The sequence below is a fragment of the Sinocyclocheilus anshuiensis genome, unplaced genomic scaffold, assembly GCF_001515605.1.
Source record: "Sinocyclocheilus anshuiensis isolate Anshui unplaced genomic scaffold, SAMN03320099.WGS_v1.1 scaffold763, whole genome shotgun sequence".
Classification (NCBI taxonomy): Eukaryota; Metazoa; Chordata; class Actinopteri; order Cypriniformes; family Cyprinidae; genus Sinocyclocheilus; species Sinocyclocheilus anshuiensis.
The window spans coordinates 221,758-236,351 of NW_015548255.1; the positions used below are offsets into that span (position 1 = coordinate 221,758).

General features: G+C 37.1%; 1 protein-coding gene across 2 annotated transcripts in view; it reads right to left on the reverse strand.

Annotated features, from left to right (window-relative positions):
- Window positions 1-220: 220 nt before the first annotated feature.
- The window catches only part of LOC107655431 (vinculin-like), a 41,341-nt gene continuing 26,967 nt past the window's right edge, over window positions 221-14,594 (reverse strand). Inside the window, exons 8-22 of one of the 2 annotated variants that reach the window (XM_016442916.1) lie at window positions 14,190-14,337; window positions 13,301-13,454; window positions 11,684-11,859; window positions 10,841-11,031; window positions 8,657-8,856; window positions 7,766-7,894; window positions 6,954-7,103; window positions 6,243-6,351; window positions 5,860-6,162; window positions 5,649-5,773; window positions 5,371-5,556; window positions 2,330-2,530; window positions 790-993; window positions 583-687; window positions 221-501 (exon numbers count right to left, since the gene is read on the reverse strand). In XM_016442916.1, the coding sequence (XP_016298402.1) occupies window positions 355-501; window positions 583-687; window positions 790-993; window positions 2,330-2,530; window positions 5,371-5,556; window positions 5,649-5,773; window positions 5,860-6,162; window positions 6,243-6,351; window positions 6,954-7,103; window positions 7,766-7,894; window positions 8,657-8,856; window positions 10,841-11,031; window positions 11,684-11,859; window positions 13,301-13,454; window positions 14,190-14,337 (2,528 nt within the window). In that variant the 3' untranslated portion in view covers window positions 221-354. The remainder of the gene's footprint in view (window positions 502-582; window positions 688-789; window positions 994-2,329; window positions 2,531-5,370; window positions 5,557-5,648; window positions 5,774-5,859; window positions 6,163-6,242; window positions 6,352-6,953; window positions 7,104-7,765; window positions 7,895-8,656; window positions 8,857-10,840; window positions 11,032-11,683; window positions 11,860-13,300; window positions 13,455-14,189; window positions 14,338-14,594) is intronic. The other variant, XM_016442917.1, reaches the window with a different exon arrangement.

Below are 14,594 nucleotides of genomic sequence, written 5' to 3' on the forward strand. Positions count from 1 at the left end.
TATATATATATACACGTGGAATTTGGAAACCCAACATACCAAAAATATATATTTAAAAATGTGCTTCCTGTATACTCCTACACTGTACCTCAGTAGTGTGAGAAAAAGGTAACTACAGCAAACTTTCAGGACAAAAATAGCCTCCGTAAGGAGCAGTTTAGGTGTACCAAGTACCCATACCAGCAAGTAAATAAAAATAAGTAATACCAGTCTCCCCGAAACTAGAGCCAAACACTGCTGTCCAAAAGTATAAGAATCAGATAGGGTGCTTTTTTTTGCCACCCCTCATCAGATCTCAAGACGCTTGAAAAGGCAAGGATGCGAATTGCTAATTGAAAACAACTAGTCCTCAGTTTACTGGTACCAGGGGGTCTTTCGGACCCAGCGAAGAGTGAACCCCGCGTCTGTGCGGATCTTGATGGAGGCGGCTTCTGCTTCTCTGACCGTCTCCTTCACGGACTGCATGAGGTTCTGCGCGTTGTGCACAAGCATCTCGGTGGCCTTAAAACCAAACAATCATCTGAATTCCAATCCAATACATCCTTCATTCAAGATGTTTGTGAATGTGCCTTGTCTCCTCACCTGCTCAGATTCTTCCTCACTGATGTTTGTACGTCCCAGCATAGTGGCCTTTACAGTGGACAGGATCTTTAGCTGAGTGCTAATAGTTGGGATACGCTCACAAACCTGGAATAAACATTGAAACATGACATTTACTTGACAAAATAAGCCAATTTGCAAATATTCTTCTATCAGCGCTCTACTACTACTGATATTTGCGCCACTGACCTGCAACAGGTTTGTGCGAATCCGTTTGTCGGTGCATTGCTTGGCTACCTCCTTAGCCAGACGTGTGACCTCATCGGAGGCCTTGGCGATGTCCTTGGCGCACTGAATGAGGGCACGTTTATTCCCACTGCCTCCACGCACCAGACGAGACATCTCCGCCATGAGCAGGGCCATGCGCTTAGCTGCTCCAATGATGTCATTACCCTAAGAAGAAAAAAGCCCATGCAGACTTAGCATAAGGACTTTAAATAAGAGTTTGATTACAGATGTACTTTGATTGTTCATGTAGATCATTTTTGCCCGTTTTTAATCTGCGACTGTTGATGAGCTCTAGCTATGTGTCTAACTTCTATCTTTAACACTCTAAAATGTCACAAAGACAAAGAAATAGTGTTTAGAATCAGGTCATATTCATCCAGTGCACATCAGTCATGCATTTTTTTAAATGATTTGTATAGGTTTATCATGTCTCCTGAAGTCACATTTGTTGGGACTAAATGTGAGAAATAAAACAAATACACATTTTTTCTGTGCAGACGGAAAAGCATTTGCATGCTTGTTACCATTTTGTAAATCTGCTTTTCCCATGTGGGTGCACAAGTTTCCCATCCTGAAAGTTTTTTGGGTTTTTTGGCATTAAATGTATCAATTCAGTTTTTTTTTTTTAAATAATTTTTAAAAAGGTAATTGCGACTCTTTATCTCACAATTCTGATATTCTTCCTTGCAATTGCAAGTTTATATCTCAAAATTCTGAGTTTATATCTCACAAATGCAAGAAAAAAAGTTTGTAAGATAAAAATTATACCTTTTTTTTTTTTTTTTTTTTTATCTGTGACGGAAGTAAGTTCCAGAGTTCTCTTGTCTGCATGAGAAGGGTTTTTTTTCTGCAAACGTAACTTTAGGGGCTCCATAGAATCTAAATTTTCCTCCAGCTTGTCAACAATATGGTGTACATCTAACGGATAAATCATAATTATTAAAAAATAAACTAATCAAAAATCTGAATATACATTTGATCGGTACAGTATAATTCTGCATGATCCATTAGTGAGTTGTGTTTATACACAGGCATGCAAAGTTTCAGTGTGTTAAAATGTAACATCTTACAATGGCTTTGACATGGTTCATTTAAATGGTTAAAAAAAGTGCGCAACAAACAAACAGGCATGTGACATGACTTCCACATGTGTAATTCCGAAGTCATTGGGAAACTGTCATCCATGGCTTCACAGGATGGCAAAAGCAGAGTATTTGGCAGCAGCGGCTGAGTGAATGGCTCCTCGTTCACACCGAGGTGTGACACTATCAGAAATGAGCAGGGAAGTGACTCGTGAAGCCAGTATCAGTTTGTCCAAGAAATGCACAACAAACTTGCCATTCCAGTCGAGGTCATTGGCAACCCCCAGCAGCAAAAAAACACACCGGACCCAAGTGTGAAGCAACAGCAGCAGCAGCAGCTATCTGGTTTCAGCATTCCCACAGTAATATCTGGATGCAGAAGGGATGCTGCGGCCCACCGGGGCCAGAAAGCGGAGTACCTTACTGGACCACTTGCGAGCCTCCTGGTGCAAAGACTGCGCAGCGGCCAGAATGGGCTGGTTAACTGGCTGACTGGAAGACATTAAGAGCAGCTCTGGCTCAAAATCATCCTCGTTGTCTGTGAATTCATCCTCATCGTCTATATCTACTTCTGCCTCAGTGGCCTCAAAACCCTCGTCTGTCACTTCAGGCTGGGGAGGCTGGGAAGGAGGAGGAGATGGAGGGGGGAAGGAAGGATCCAGCATGGAGAAAGAAGGACAGCGTTAGTACGAGAGGCACTGCATGGAGATTCCCAGGACATGATTGTGGGAACAGCTGGGTTTAGGATGACTGGGAGAGGCAGCATTCTGGGTCCTGCTGGGTAACGTCTGCCACAGGGTTTATAATGTCAACTGAAAATCATGTAACTGATCTATTCTCGCATAAAGTTGAGGATAGAAACTGGGTGGTTAATTTTGGACAGAGAGCAAACAAGCAAAGCCCCCAACAAGGTAAGATGAAATTCATGATGGGTTCTCCAAAAAAGCAGCTTTGACAGACTGTTACAATGAGTTTATATTTCAACTTGAATGATACTTAAACCTAAAAATATTCCTCATAAATTACTGCATATTAATTTTTTTTTTTTAGAGAGATTGAAATTTCTGGCTGTCATCTTTTTTTATTTTCTTTCTTTCTTTTTTTTACTTTATTTTTCCAATCATTCATTACTACTTTATTTATAAATTACTTGTTCTCCAAAAATTTTATATATATATATATATATATATATAGCTGCCAAAATACCAATTTGCTATTGTGTGCTGTGCATTTTACTGAGGATAGCTTCCACAACATGAGTAAGTACAGTGCCGGATTCACCTAAAGCTTTTGTTGAAAGACGGCGCAAGGGGCGTGGCAGTACTGAAACACCGTCTAAGCTGTTTGCCAATCACAACGCACTGGGACAGCTAACCAATCACAACACATTTTGTTTTTCGGAAGGCGGACCTTCATCAAAGCCGGAACTAATCGAGCCGTTTGTGCCAGCCTGGGGAGAAAGGTATTTTAATAATGTAAATTATGTGAAAAATAATGTGTTTTTCGAACCACCAAGCATGAGAGCATGTTCTAGTACACCCCCAAAACAAAATCAAGACTTTGTAAAAGAGCATAATAGGACCCCTTTAAGAAATCAATACATTAATTAAACAAGGATACATTCAAATGATCAGAAATGACAGTAAAGACATGTTACAAAATATTTCTATTTCAATTAAATGCTGATCTTTTGAGCTTTCTATTCATAAAAGAATCCTAAAAAATGTGTCATGGTTTCCACAAAAATATTAAGCAGCACAACTGTTTTCAACAATGATTATAATAAGAAATGTTTCTTGAGCAACAAATCAGTATATTAGAATGATTTCTGAAGGATCCTGTGACACTGAAGACTGGAGTAATAGCTGCTGAAAATTCAGCTTCACCATCACAGGAATAAATTACATATTAAAATATATTAAAATAGAAAACAGTTATTTTAAATGGTAATAATATTTCACAATATTACTGTTTTTATTGTATTTTTTAACAAAGAAATGCAGTCTTCATGAGCATAAGAGACCTTTTTCAAAAACAAAAAAAATCTTACTGACCCCAAACATTTGAATGGTAGCATATCTGTCTATCTACCTGCAATATCTCAGCATCTCATTAATCCAGCTATTCCTATTTTTACACTGTATTAATTTTGTTAAAGTGAAAATGACCATAACTGAACAAACAATAAAAGATACAAACAGGGAAAGACCATGTTAAAATGCAAGAGAACAAATAGTTTTCACGGGGTCCGAGACAAAGCCATGAAAGGACTGTTCAAGTATTATAGAAGTAGAAGAAATAGCACAGAAACATCCACAAAAGGACAACGACACAACCAGTAAGTCAAACACCCAGTGGGCTCTCACTACAGTCACCTGATTGGATTTTATAAGTATTACTGCTTACATCACCTTCTAGCACCTACAAGAGCCTTTGTAATGAGCTTGTATCAGCTCCACGCTAGTTCCAGTTGATATCGCATCCACTGAGGAAGACATTTCCCATTAAAGTTAACTCAGGTAGTCCTGTCGGTCCCGTTTCATAGAAAAATCATGTATTGGTCCATCACTATGGTAAAAAAAAAATGAGTCTGTTTGTTAAAAGGTTAGAACATGCAAACATTTCTTTCATAGATGACAGTTTCCATTCTTTTTTTCCCCCTGAAACTGGAATCATCACAGAGATTTCCACATTTCAGGTTAAAGACAACAAAAAACACTCAGATTTCAACAGAGGCAACATTTCACAATCATAAAAAGCAGACCAGTACACAAAGCGCATCTCAAACATTTGAACACATTTGTTTTTTAAATAAACTTTATCAGTTTCATCTTGACAGTCTTTGTGAGATTTACACTTTAATTTTAATTATAATTCTTTAAAATTATTTAGTATTGTATTTTATTTACAGTGCATTACCGTTCAAAAGTTTGGGGTCGGTAAGTTTTTTTTTTTTGAAAGATGTATTTTATGCTCACCAAGGCTGCATTTGTTCGTTTAAAAATACAGTAAAAACAATTATAGTGAAATATTATTACAAGTTAAAATAATTTTTTTATGTTTTTAGTTTCCAGTGATGGCAAAGCTGGATTTTTATCAGCCATTACTCCAGTCTTTAGTGTCATATTAGCCTTCAAAAATCAATCTAATATGCTGATTTGCTGCTAATATTTTGCTGCTTAATATTTTGTTGGAAACTGTGACACATTCAATTTTAAACATTTTTTGGGATATATATAAAGTTCAACAGAACACAGTTTATTTGAAATAAAAATGATTAGTAACAACGCAAAAGTCTTTACTGTCATTGTTGATCATTTGACTGCATCCATGCTGAATAAAAGTATTAATTTCTTGAAAAAAAAAAAAAACTTACTGACCCCAAACTTTTGAACGATAATGTATTTCTAAAGAACTAGAAGGAATTATTTTGTGCCTAGAACATAATAGTTCCACTCACCTTGCTGGACCATTTCCGGGCCTCATCGTGTAGCTGCCTGGCGGCCACCATCATCGGCTCGCTCACCATCTCGCCAGCTTTCTGCTCAGGGAACTCCTCGTCTTTCTCCTCTGGGGGTGGAGGTCTCGGGGGAGGTACCTCTCCCTCTGGCAGGGGCGGTTTGGGAGGAGCCTGATCATCACTGACCTGACAGAATCATATGGGTGAGTAAATGATGACAGAATTGTCCCTTTAAGACCTGAATTGAAGCTTTAATGATGTAGAGCTGCAGCACTTACATGCAGCTGATCAAGGTCTGGAGGTGGAGGTGGAAAGTCAGGCTCCTGAGGCTGGAAGGCTTCTCTGACTTTCCCAACAGCAGCCAAGATCCTGTAGCCAGAGTCCAGGAAGCTCTTTTGAGAACCTGATCATTAGGAGAAAAAGATTTCTGTCAGTAACAGGAAGAAATTGTTTTCTATAAATGTATCCAGAACATTTACAAAAAAAGACCTGGATCCTGGATGTTTCCTGCCACGGCTTTAGCAGCCATAACCATGGGTGAGATAGTTCTACCAAGTTCATCTGAAGCAGCTTTGACCAGTTCTCTGAATTTAGGGTCCTCTGAGTTCTCCACTTCCCGTTTGGCCACCAGAAGGACCCTGTTAGCCCGCCGGGCAATGCTGGTGGCCCCTGCAACCAACATCTGGGGCTGAACGTTAGCCATTGCCACCCGGCATTTATCAATGTCTTTCTTAATGGCCTCCTCTGAAGCATCCAAGAGGGATTTAGTGTCAATGGCTTCATCCACAAGACCTGGAATAATGATTTTGAATATTTCAATGATTTTCAAAAGATTTCATGTGGTATTTCATATGATATGAGCTTTTGCTTACTGGTCATTTTTTCAATGTTGTCAATCCATTGGTTCTTCATGGTCTCAAAGTGCTCGTATGCAGCCTGGTTGCCAGGGTTCTTCAGCAAAATGCGTGCAGCAGAAGTGACCTGCTCATGAGAACAACAAAAGACAGATACACACGTCAAACAAACACATTCGATCACAACCAGCTTAATAGTACTCATTCTGAAAGCCTTTATTGGTAGAATTATTAATAAACAGCAAAAATGCTGTGCACTGATATATATTTGATATTTGAAAAATTGTGATTTTTTTTTTTTTTTTTTACAAAGGCTGTCAAACTTACAGTAATGTGAAAAGTCCCACTTTTTAACAAAGAAAAAAGTTTTGTATGTTTTACATTACAATAATAGTGAGTGGTGAAAAAAATACTGACTTTATTATTGTGACAATACAAAAGCTAGTTATTTTAGAAACCCTCATAATTTAACACAATACTTTTCTCACACAGTCTTATTTTTAAGAATGAGGTCTCACTCAAGATCATCATCATATTTGGTATTATCTGGCATCAAAAAGCTTGAATGCCCCTGGAGACTTTGCTAATGTCCATACTGTGGCTAATGTTCAACTATCAGGTCAAGCATGCCATTATGTGCTCTTAAAGTAGCTCTGGCACAAGCACAGAGTTGGGCGTCCACACACACACACACATATATGTATATACATACATATATGAGCTGCATACCTGAGGTGTTAGATCTCTGGATGATTTCACAGCCGCCTGGATGCCTTCAACTGTGCTCTTATTGGCTGTTCCCACGGCAGCAGCCTTCTCCGCTGTAGCACCCAGTCTACTGGCATGATTCTCAAAGTTAGACGCCCTTTCTTCAAAGACCTAGAGGGGAAAAAATACAAAAACTCAATTTTATAATTCATGTTATTAATTATAATGATTTTTTAAAATAATTAATCATTTAGTTTTATTTATATACTATTATCGTTTTGGCCCCACTTCAAAACATCAAAAATTAAGTACAATGTACTTATTGTGTTCATATTGTATTGCAAAACACTTTTGCTGCTATTGAGGTGGGATACGGGTATGGTTAGGGACAGGTTATATGTCTGTATAGTTTTTATAAATGATTATTGTTTATTTAGTTTTAGTTATTTTAGCACTTCAAGTTAAACTAACCAAAAATGAGAAATGTTGCCTTGGCAACTCAATTTTATTATATTATATTATATTTTATTTGAGTTAACGCTAATTTTTCTTTAAGTAATCATTTTTTTACGGTTTTAGTTTTAGGCAACTATACTAACTGTACAGTAACTATAATAATTAGAATAAATAATAACTGAGTATGTTTGAATGCATTTTAGACCTAGTTATAAAATAATGATTTTGTGAATTCCTTCGAAATAAAAAATAACCCTAAGAATAAAAGTTTTTATTCGCTTCTAAAAATGGCGAAAGTCTTTTTACAATTAGGTTTAGGGCTTGGAATGCTTTGTGTGAATTAGCATATTTGATATGACACTGAAAAGCATGCTGACCTCCTCTCTGTTGGGGGCCTCAAGAGGCGCCATTGCTGCCACAGCCAGGAGTTTAATTGGTGTGGTCGTATCACTGAAAACATCAGACACCTCCTGGGTCATTGCTTCCTGCATCTTTGCCTTGAGATCCTTAAAGGGAAAATATGATATGATGAGGTCATTTAAATTTACAGTCAAAAACAAAAAAAACAACATTTTTGATGAAAACAGAACAGGAAAAAAATATTGTGTAATGCAAATATTTTCCAGCAGAGGGTGGCATTTGCTTATATGTGACCCTGGACCACAAAACCAGTCTTAAATCGCTTGGGTATATTTTTAGCAATAGCCAAAAAAACATTGTATGGGTCAAAATGATCGATTTTTCTTTTATGCCAAAAATCATTAGGATATTACGTAAAGATCATGTTCCATGAAGATATTTTGTAAATTTCCTACCGTAAATATATCAAAACGTAATTTTTGATTAGTAATATGCATTGCTAAGAACTTAATTTGGACAACTTTAAAGGCGATTTTCTCAGTATTTAGATTTTTTTGCACCCTCGGATTCCATTTTTTCAAATAGTTGTATCTCGGCCAAACATTGTCCTATCCTAACAAACCATACATCAACGGAAAGCTTATTTATTCAGATGATGCTATATGATGTATAAATCTCAATTTCAAAAAATTGACCCTTATGACTGGTTTTGTGGTCCAGGGTCATATATATTACATTAAGCTACAAGCCCTGGTGCTTTGTGTACAGCACTACTCTAAAGCTAACAGATATGGCCTCTGCACTTCCTATTTGAGAAGATCTAAGCATCTGATTATGCTTCCCCCACACCTGCTGTGTGAGAAAGATACTGGGATCTTTTAATAGAAAAGGGGGACACGATGCCTTACTTTAATTGCATCCAGAAGATGAGCAGCCACAGCGCGCGCCTGAGGACTCTCTCCCTCTCCCCGTGCCGCAAGATCTGCCAACTGCATCATCAGCTGCTCCACTCGCTCACACTTTGCTAGCAGTTCCTGTCTGTACGGCCCTGGTAGAGAGTTTGCCAGCCGACGGCCTTCTGCTATCAGCCCCCGTATGGCAGCCTGGCCTATAGACAGAGACATGACAGGCTCCCATTGAAATGTGTCATTTCTCCTGAAACAAACAGGTTTCCCAAACACTCCTGACTACATTATACTAGTGTTTGGACAAACAGACAGTCTCTTCAGGGAAATTAACCAACAAATTGCTTAAAGCTGATAAACATTACACATTTTATCTTTAAGCCACAATCATAATCGAAACATTTTATATCTCTGACAAACAAAAGATTGGTAGTCATTCATTCATAGTCCATATGTGACCACTCAACCAGATTCCCTTGTGTTTATGCCATGTGCATTTGTTTTCAATTGTGCTTCATTCTCATTGGATCATTGGTTTCATTATGGTCAGGTGTTTTTTTGGTCAGGTGCACATTTGCTCATTAGTAGTTTGTATTTATAGCCCTGATTTCGCCATGCATCTTTGTCTAGCTTTGTCATCTTTTGATGCTGTAGTCCACTGTTGCGAATTTCATGTTTTTGCCATGCTTTATCAAGTTAAGTTATGATTATTTTAAAGTGATTGTTTTGTTTGTACACTTTTTGAATCATGAAATAAACTGCATTTGGGCTCATAAAATCGACTTAGCTTCAGTGGAACCATTACAACATTCATAATTCATTAATTTTATCAAGTGGAGGGCAAAAGCTGCTTTATGACCAATTAGAAATTTCTTATGCGACTGCCATTAGGGTGCAAAATGCGACAATCATACACAATTTTTCACTGACTGGCTAATAATTCAGCAAACTATTTACTTCACTTGAAAGTACTAACATCCCACTTAAATAGTATGCAATATTAGAATCCATGTCATTATTAGATGAAGAATGCAGGCGTAGGCGTAGCGTAAGCTCTGAGAAGTGACGAACGCAGAAGTGCAGAGAAGAGAGCAAAACAAAACACCGGTCATGAATTACAAAGTACAAGTACAAAACGAGGATTTGTAAAGAAAAATACTGGAGGATTTCGATATAACCCAAGAGGAGACTGGTTTTTCTTTGCTGTGAACAAAACTTGGTTCTCGCAAGACTAGCATATTCTCATATGCTACGCTACGCCTACGTCATCCGCTGGAACGCCTCTCACTCGTGACCGTGCGAACGACAGTTAGCGGATGCTAGAGATTACAGTTTATAAAGTTTTAAATATGCATATTTTTCTTACACAAACACATCGATTCACTTCAGAAGGAAGTGTGGAGTACTTTTTATGATGGATGGATGCACTTTATTTTGCTTTCAAATCTCAACCACCATTCACTGCCATTATAAAGCTTGGAAGAGCCTGGACATTTTTTAATATAACTCCAATTGTATTCTTCTGAAAGAAGGATGTCATATACACCTAGGATTGCTTGAAGGTGAGTAAATCATGGGGTGATTTTCATTTTTGGGTGAATTATCCCTTTAAAGTTAATTAACAATGAATGGTAATTAAGTTAGCAAGATGACAAGGTCTGTGGTATCAAGATGCAATTTTATGATGTGATAGTATGTCCCAATACTGGTCTTGCCATACACTCGAAATTGTGGATTTTCCCCAAACTTTTAGTGCATAATGTAAGCATGTGAACTGGGACAAGCCCCGGTACTAAACTGTGCAGCTCTGGTCTAGAGTTACTCCAAGACTAAGTTAACCTGAATGTAACATGACCTGTTGTGAATAGGACACGAAGCAGCTATTTATGGTTTGAAATATTTTAAGTATGAACATAAATACAACAGGGACAGAGGAAATAGCCATCTGTCACATCATATAAAGGTCCCGAGTCAAGTGGGCAGTTCCATTCGAATTAAGTCATTCAATATGCCAGTGTTATCCTTTGGGGGAAAAGTAATAGCCTCAGATGACCAGATGAGTATTTTACTACACTAATAACAGACACGGATATAATAACAGTTATTGATTCAATTCTAAATGTAAATGTTTTGCCAAGCTGCTTTTTTTGTTTAAGGGGTAATGTTTTACCTCATTTTGCCACCCACCTACTCCATGATCGTCCACTCCAGGGTTGTTGATCCAGTGCAAGGCCTGCTCCATTTTGCCCTCTAGTGTAACAGCAGCCTTGGCAGGTCTCATGTTGGCGACAGCACGGTTAGTTTTTGCCTGTAAGTTCTGCAAAGCTGTGCCAATCTGTTTGGCCAGCGCTCTAGCCTCAGGAGTATCTCCTTTACCCCTGTGGCACAAAAAAAGGGCAGAACATGAGATTTAACACAAAATAATTAACACATTTATAACAAAATTACCATGAGGTTAAGACAAGAAATAAATAAAAGAATCATTGAGACATTTCTGTGATGGCAAATCTACATTTCTTATTAAAACAGATATTTCTCTTTTTTTTAATGTTGCAAACAGTTTAATATTTTTGTAAAAACGGTGATACATTTTTTAAAGTTTATTTGGCGAATAGAAAGTTCTAACAACAGCATTTATTTGAAACAGAAATCTTATAATATCATTATAATTGTCTTTCCTGTCACTTTCAATTGATTTTAATACATTCTTTCTAAAAAAAAACATTTAAGATAATATTGTAATTATAATAAAAATATTCTTATAATTTCATATTATGAAAGCTCTAAGAGTCACATCAGGCACATTATCCTGGTTACATAATCTGTCCTAACCATGAACATGATGCTGGTTTGTCAAGTTCATATTTTTCCTCATGTGCTGATCAAAGACACAACATTATCTAAACATGTCAGACTGGCATGACTGATATCAAGCTTCAAACCATCTGTCCTTTGAAAGTGGAAAGAACACTTTGAATCTTCCTGTTAATTAAAGGACTCTAACCATATGTACTGTAGGTCTATAATTACATTTTACGAAGTTCAACCAGTCTCGCAGTGAGTCCTGCGACCTCACTGATGGAGCGCAGAATGTCGTCTCTCTCTTTAGGGTCTTCACACAGGTCAGCGATGCGCTTGGCCTCCGCCAGAAGAGCACGGATGTTCTCTTCCCCCTCCGGACCACCGTTAGGATCAGCCAGCCAGCTCTGTACAGAAACAACCATTCACACAACAAGTTCCGTTACAAATGATATTACTGTCACAATCCTTTCATACTTAAATGTGAATATTAATGTGTTAATTTATTTAATATTTTATTTGCCATTTTAAAAGTAAAATAGTGTTGTTGTTTTTTTATTTTATCAGTAAATGGTGTGTTTTTAATTTATTTTGCATCGCTAGAACTATGCTTACTAGTTAGTTAGCAGTATCTTCAAAAGTAAGCTCTTCTGTTCCCTTATTATCAGAACAAACGTACTAGACTGACACTTGTCAACATTTCCTGTTTTGAATTTGAAGGGATATTTATAGTCATATTGTCATTCAGCATAAGGTTATATACAGGTGCATCTCAATAAATTAGAATGTCGTGGAAAAGTTCATTTATTTCAGTAATTCAACTCAAATTGTGAAACTCGTGTATTAAATAAATTCAATGCACACAGACTGAAGTAGTTTAAGTCTTTGGTTCTTTTAATTGTGATGATTTTGGCTCACATTTAACAAAAACCCACCAATTCACTATCTCAACAAATTAGAATACTTCATAAGACCAATAAAAAAAACATTTTTAGTGAATTGTTGGCCTTCTGGAAAGTATGTTCATTTACTGTACATGTACTCAATACTTGGTAGGGGCTCCTTTTGCTTTAATTACTGCCTCAATTCGGCGTGGCATGGAGGTGATCAGTTTGTGGCACTGCTGAGGTGGTATGGAAGCACTTTTCCACGACATTCTAATTTATTGAGATGCACCTGTAATGTTATATAATCATATAGTTTGCTGTCATCTGAACTCATCTGTGGTTTTCTGTCACAGCACCAACAGCACAAAGTACAAGGATTCTTTCTGTTTTTCTATTATACACCCTTTAAATACTTATGAGTCACAGCACATCTCCACTAAATAACATCAGACCAGACAGATTTATGTAACATTTCTTTAAATGAGGACATGTCTGTAATTAAGAGGAACCATTTTAAGTACCCACACGTCCTCTGGGATGCAAATACAATCTCTTCAAATCTGTAAATATAGTAAAATGAACAATATTATAAAATCTTAACAATAGACTGAAATAAAAATAGAACTTTTAGGGAAAACGCTTCACATATCTTTTGTTGTTGACATCAATGGCCATTCATTGACTCAAACCTCAGATTTTGGTGGAAATTCATCTGTGACTTGATTGAAACTATCCAAGCTGCAAATTTTCCAATTCAGCTTATGTAATTTTGAATAATTTTGAATATTTTGGGTCCTGTACCTGTATTAATTATAACAAACATAATATCAATAATAATGATATTAGTTATATATTAATAATAATACATTCCATTGTTGTTAAAGAGAGCAAAACCAACTGAGCACCACTCAAGAAAGACTGAACACACCAATCCACTAAGGAAACATGCTTCAAGACTGACCTGAGCCGTGTCGATTCTCTTGGCGATGGCTTGTTTGGCATTGGTCAGGGCTTCCAGCTTGCGAGCAGCATTCTCCACTTTCCCCACCAGAATATCCAAACCCTGGCCCACCTGCTGAGCTTTCTGCATACCCATAGGGGTGGCACCCTGACCTCTGAAGAAACAGTATAATATAATATAATATAATATAATATAATATAATATAATATAATATAATATAATATAATATAATATAATATAATATAATATAATATAATATAATATAATATAATATAATATAATATAATATAATATAATATAATATAATATAATATAATATAATATAATATAATATAATATAATATAATATAATATAATATAATATAATATAATATAATATAATACAATGCAATACAAAACAATATAATATCTCTATCTAATAGTCTCTCTAATGAAGTCAGAGCCCAGCGTCTGATCTTTCACTTTCACTCCAGCTTTCAACATCCCTGACACATGGACCCAAACTGTACCACACCATTCCTTCCTTCTCCTGTACTCAGCAGTCAGGGATAAACAATCCCCGGAGAATTAGACCACTAACAAACAACGTCTAAACTGTGTTTATTGAAAAACCTGACACACTTTCTCGTGTTGTAAATTAGAAGCAGTTACAGCCCCTGAGAAACATCACACAGGGGTAATGCATTGTATAAATGGTGATGAATATCATTATGAACGGCACACAGCTGCATTAATGCATAATTCAGCTCACGCGAGCGCCACAGGAACATGTGGTGGCATTTGGCTCTCAGTGTGAAATGCTGAACTGAGGAATCTCGTAGTCGGTTGAATCAGCAGTATAATGGGCTTTTATTATAATTTTCTCCGGGTGCACCTGAAGGGGGCGTACCTGGCGCGCACATCTGACACCTGATCCGTCATCTGGCCCAAGGTCTTGGCTGTTCCCAGGATCTCTCGTCTTTCTTTCCCTGCACAAAGCTCACCCACTTTTCCTGCTTCATCCAATATCTGATGCAGCGCATGCTCTCCCGGATCTCCTGTACAAAAACGTCCAGAGCAGGTGTCACAGACATAGTGCTAGGCCACTACACACATACTTTTAATCCATTTCAAATTATGCACATTACACAAATATTATGTACATTAAAAATATACAAATTACATATTAGTACTTAAAGTGTACATATTAGTACCTTTTGAAAGGGTACCACCCCAGTGACAGCTTTTGGACCTTTGTAAGTTTGGAGTCTATAAGTTTGTTTTCTTAATAAGAAATTAATACTTTTATTCAGTA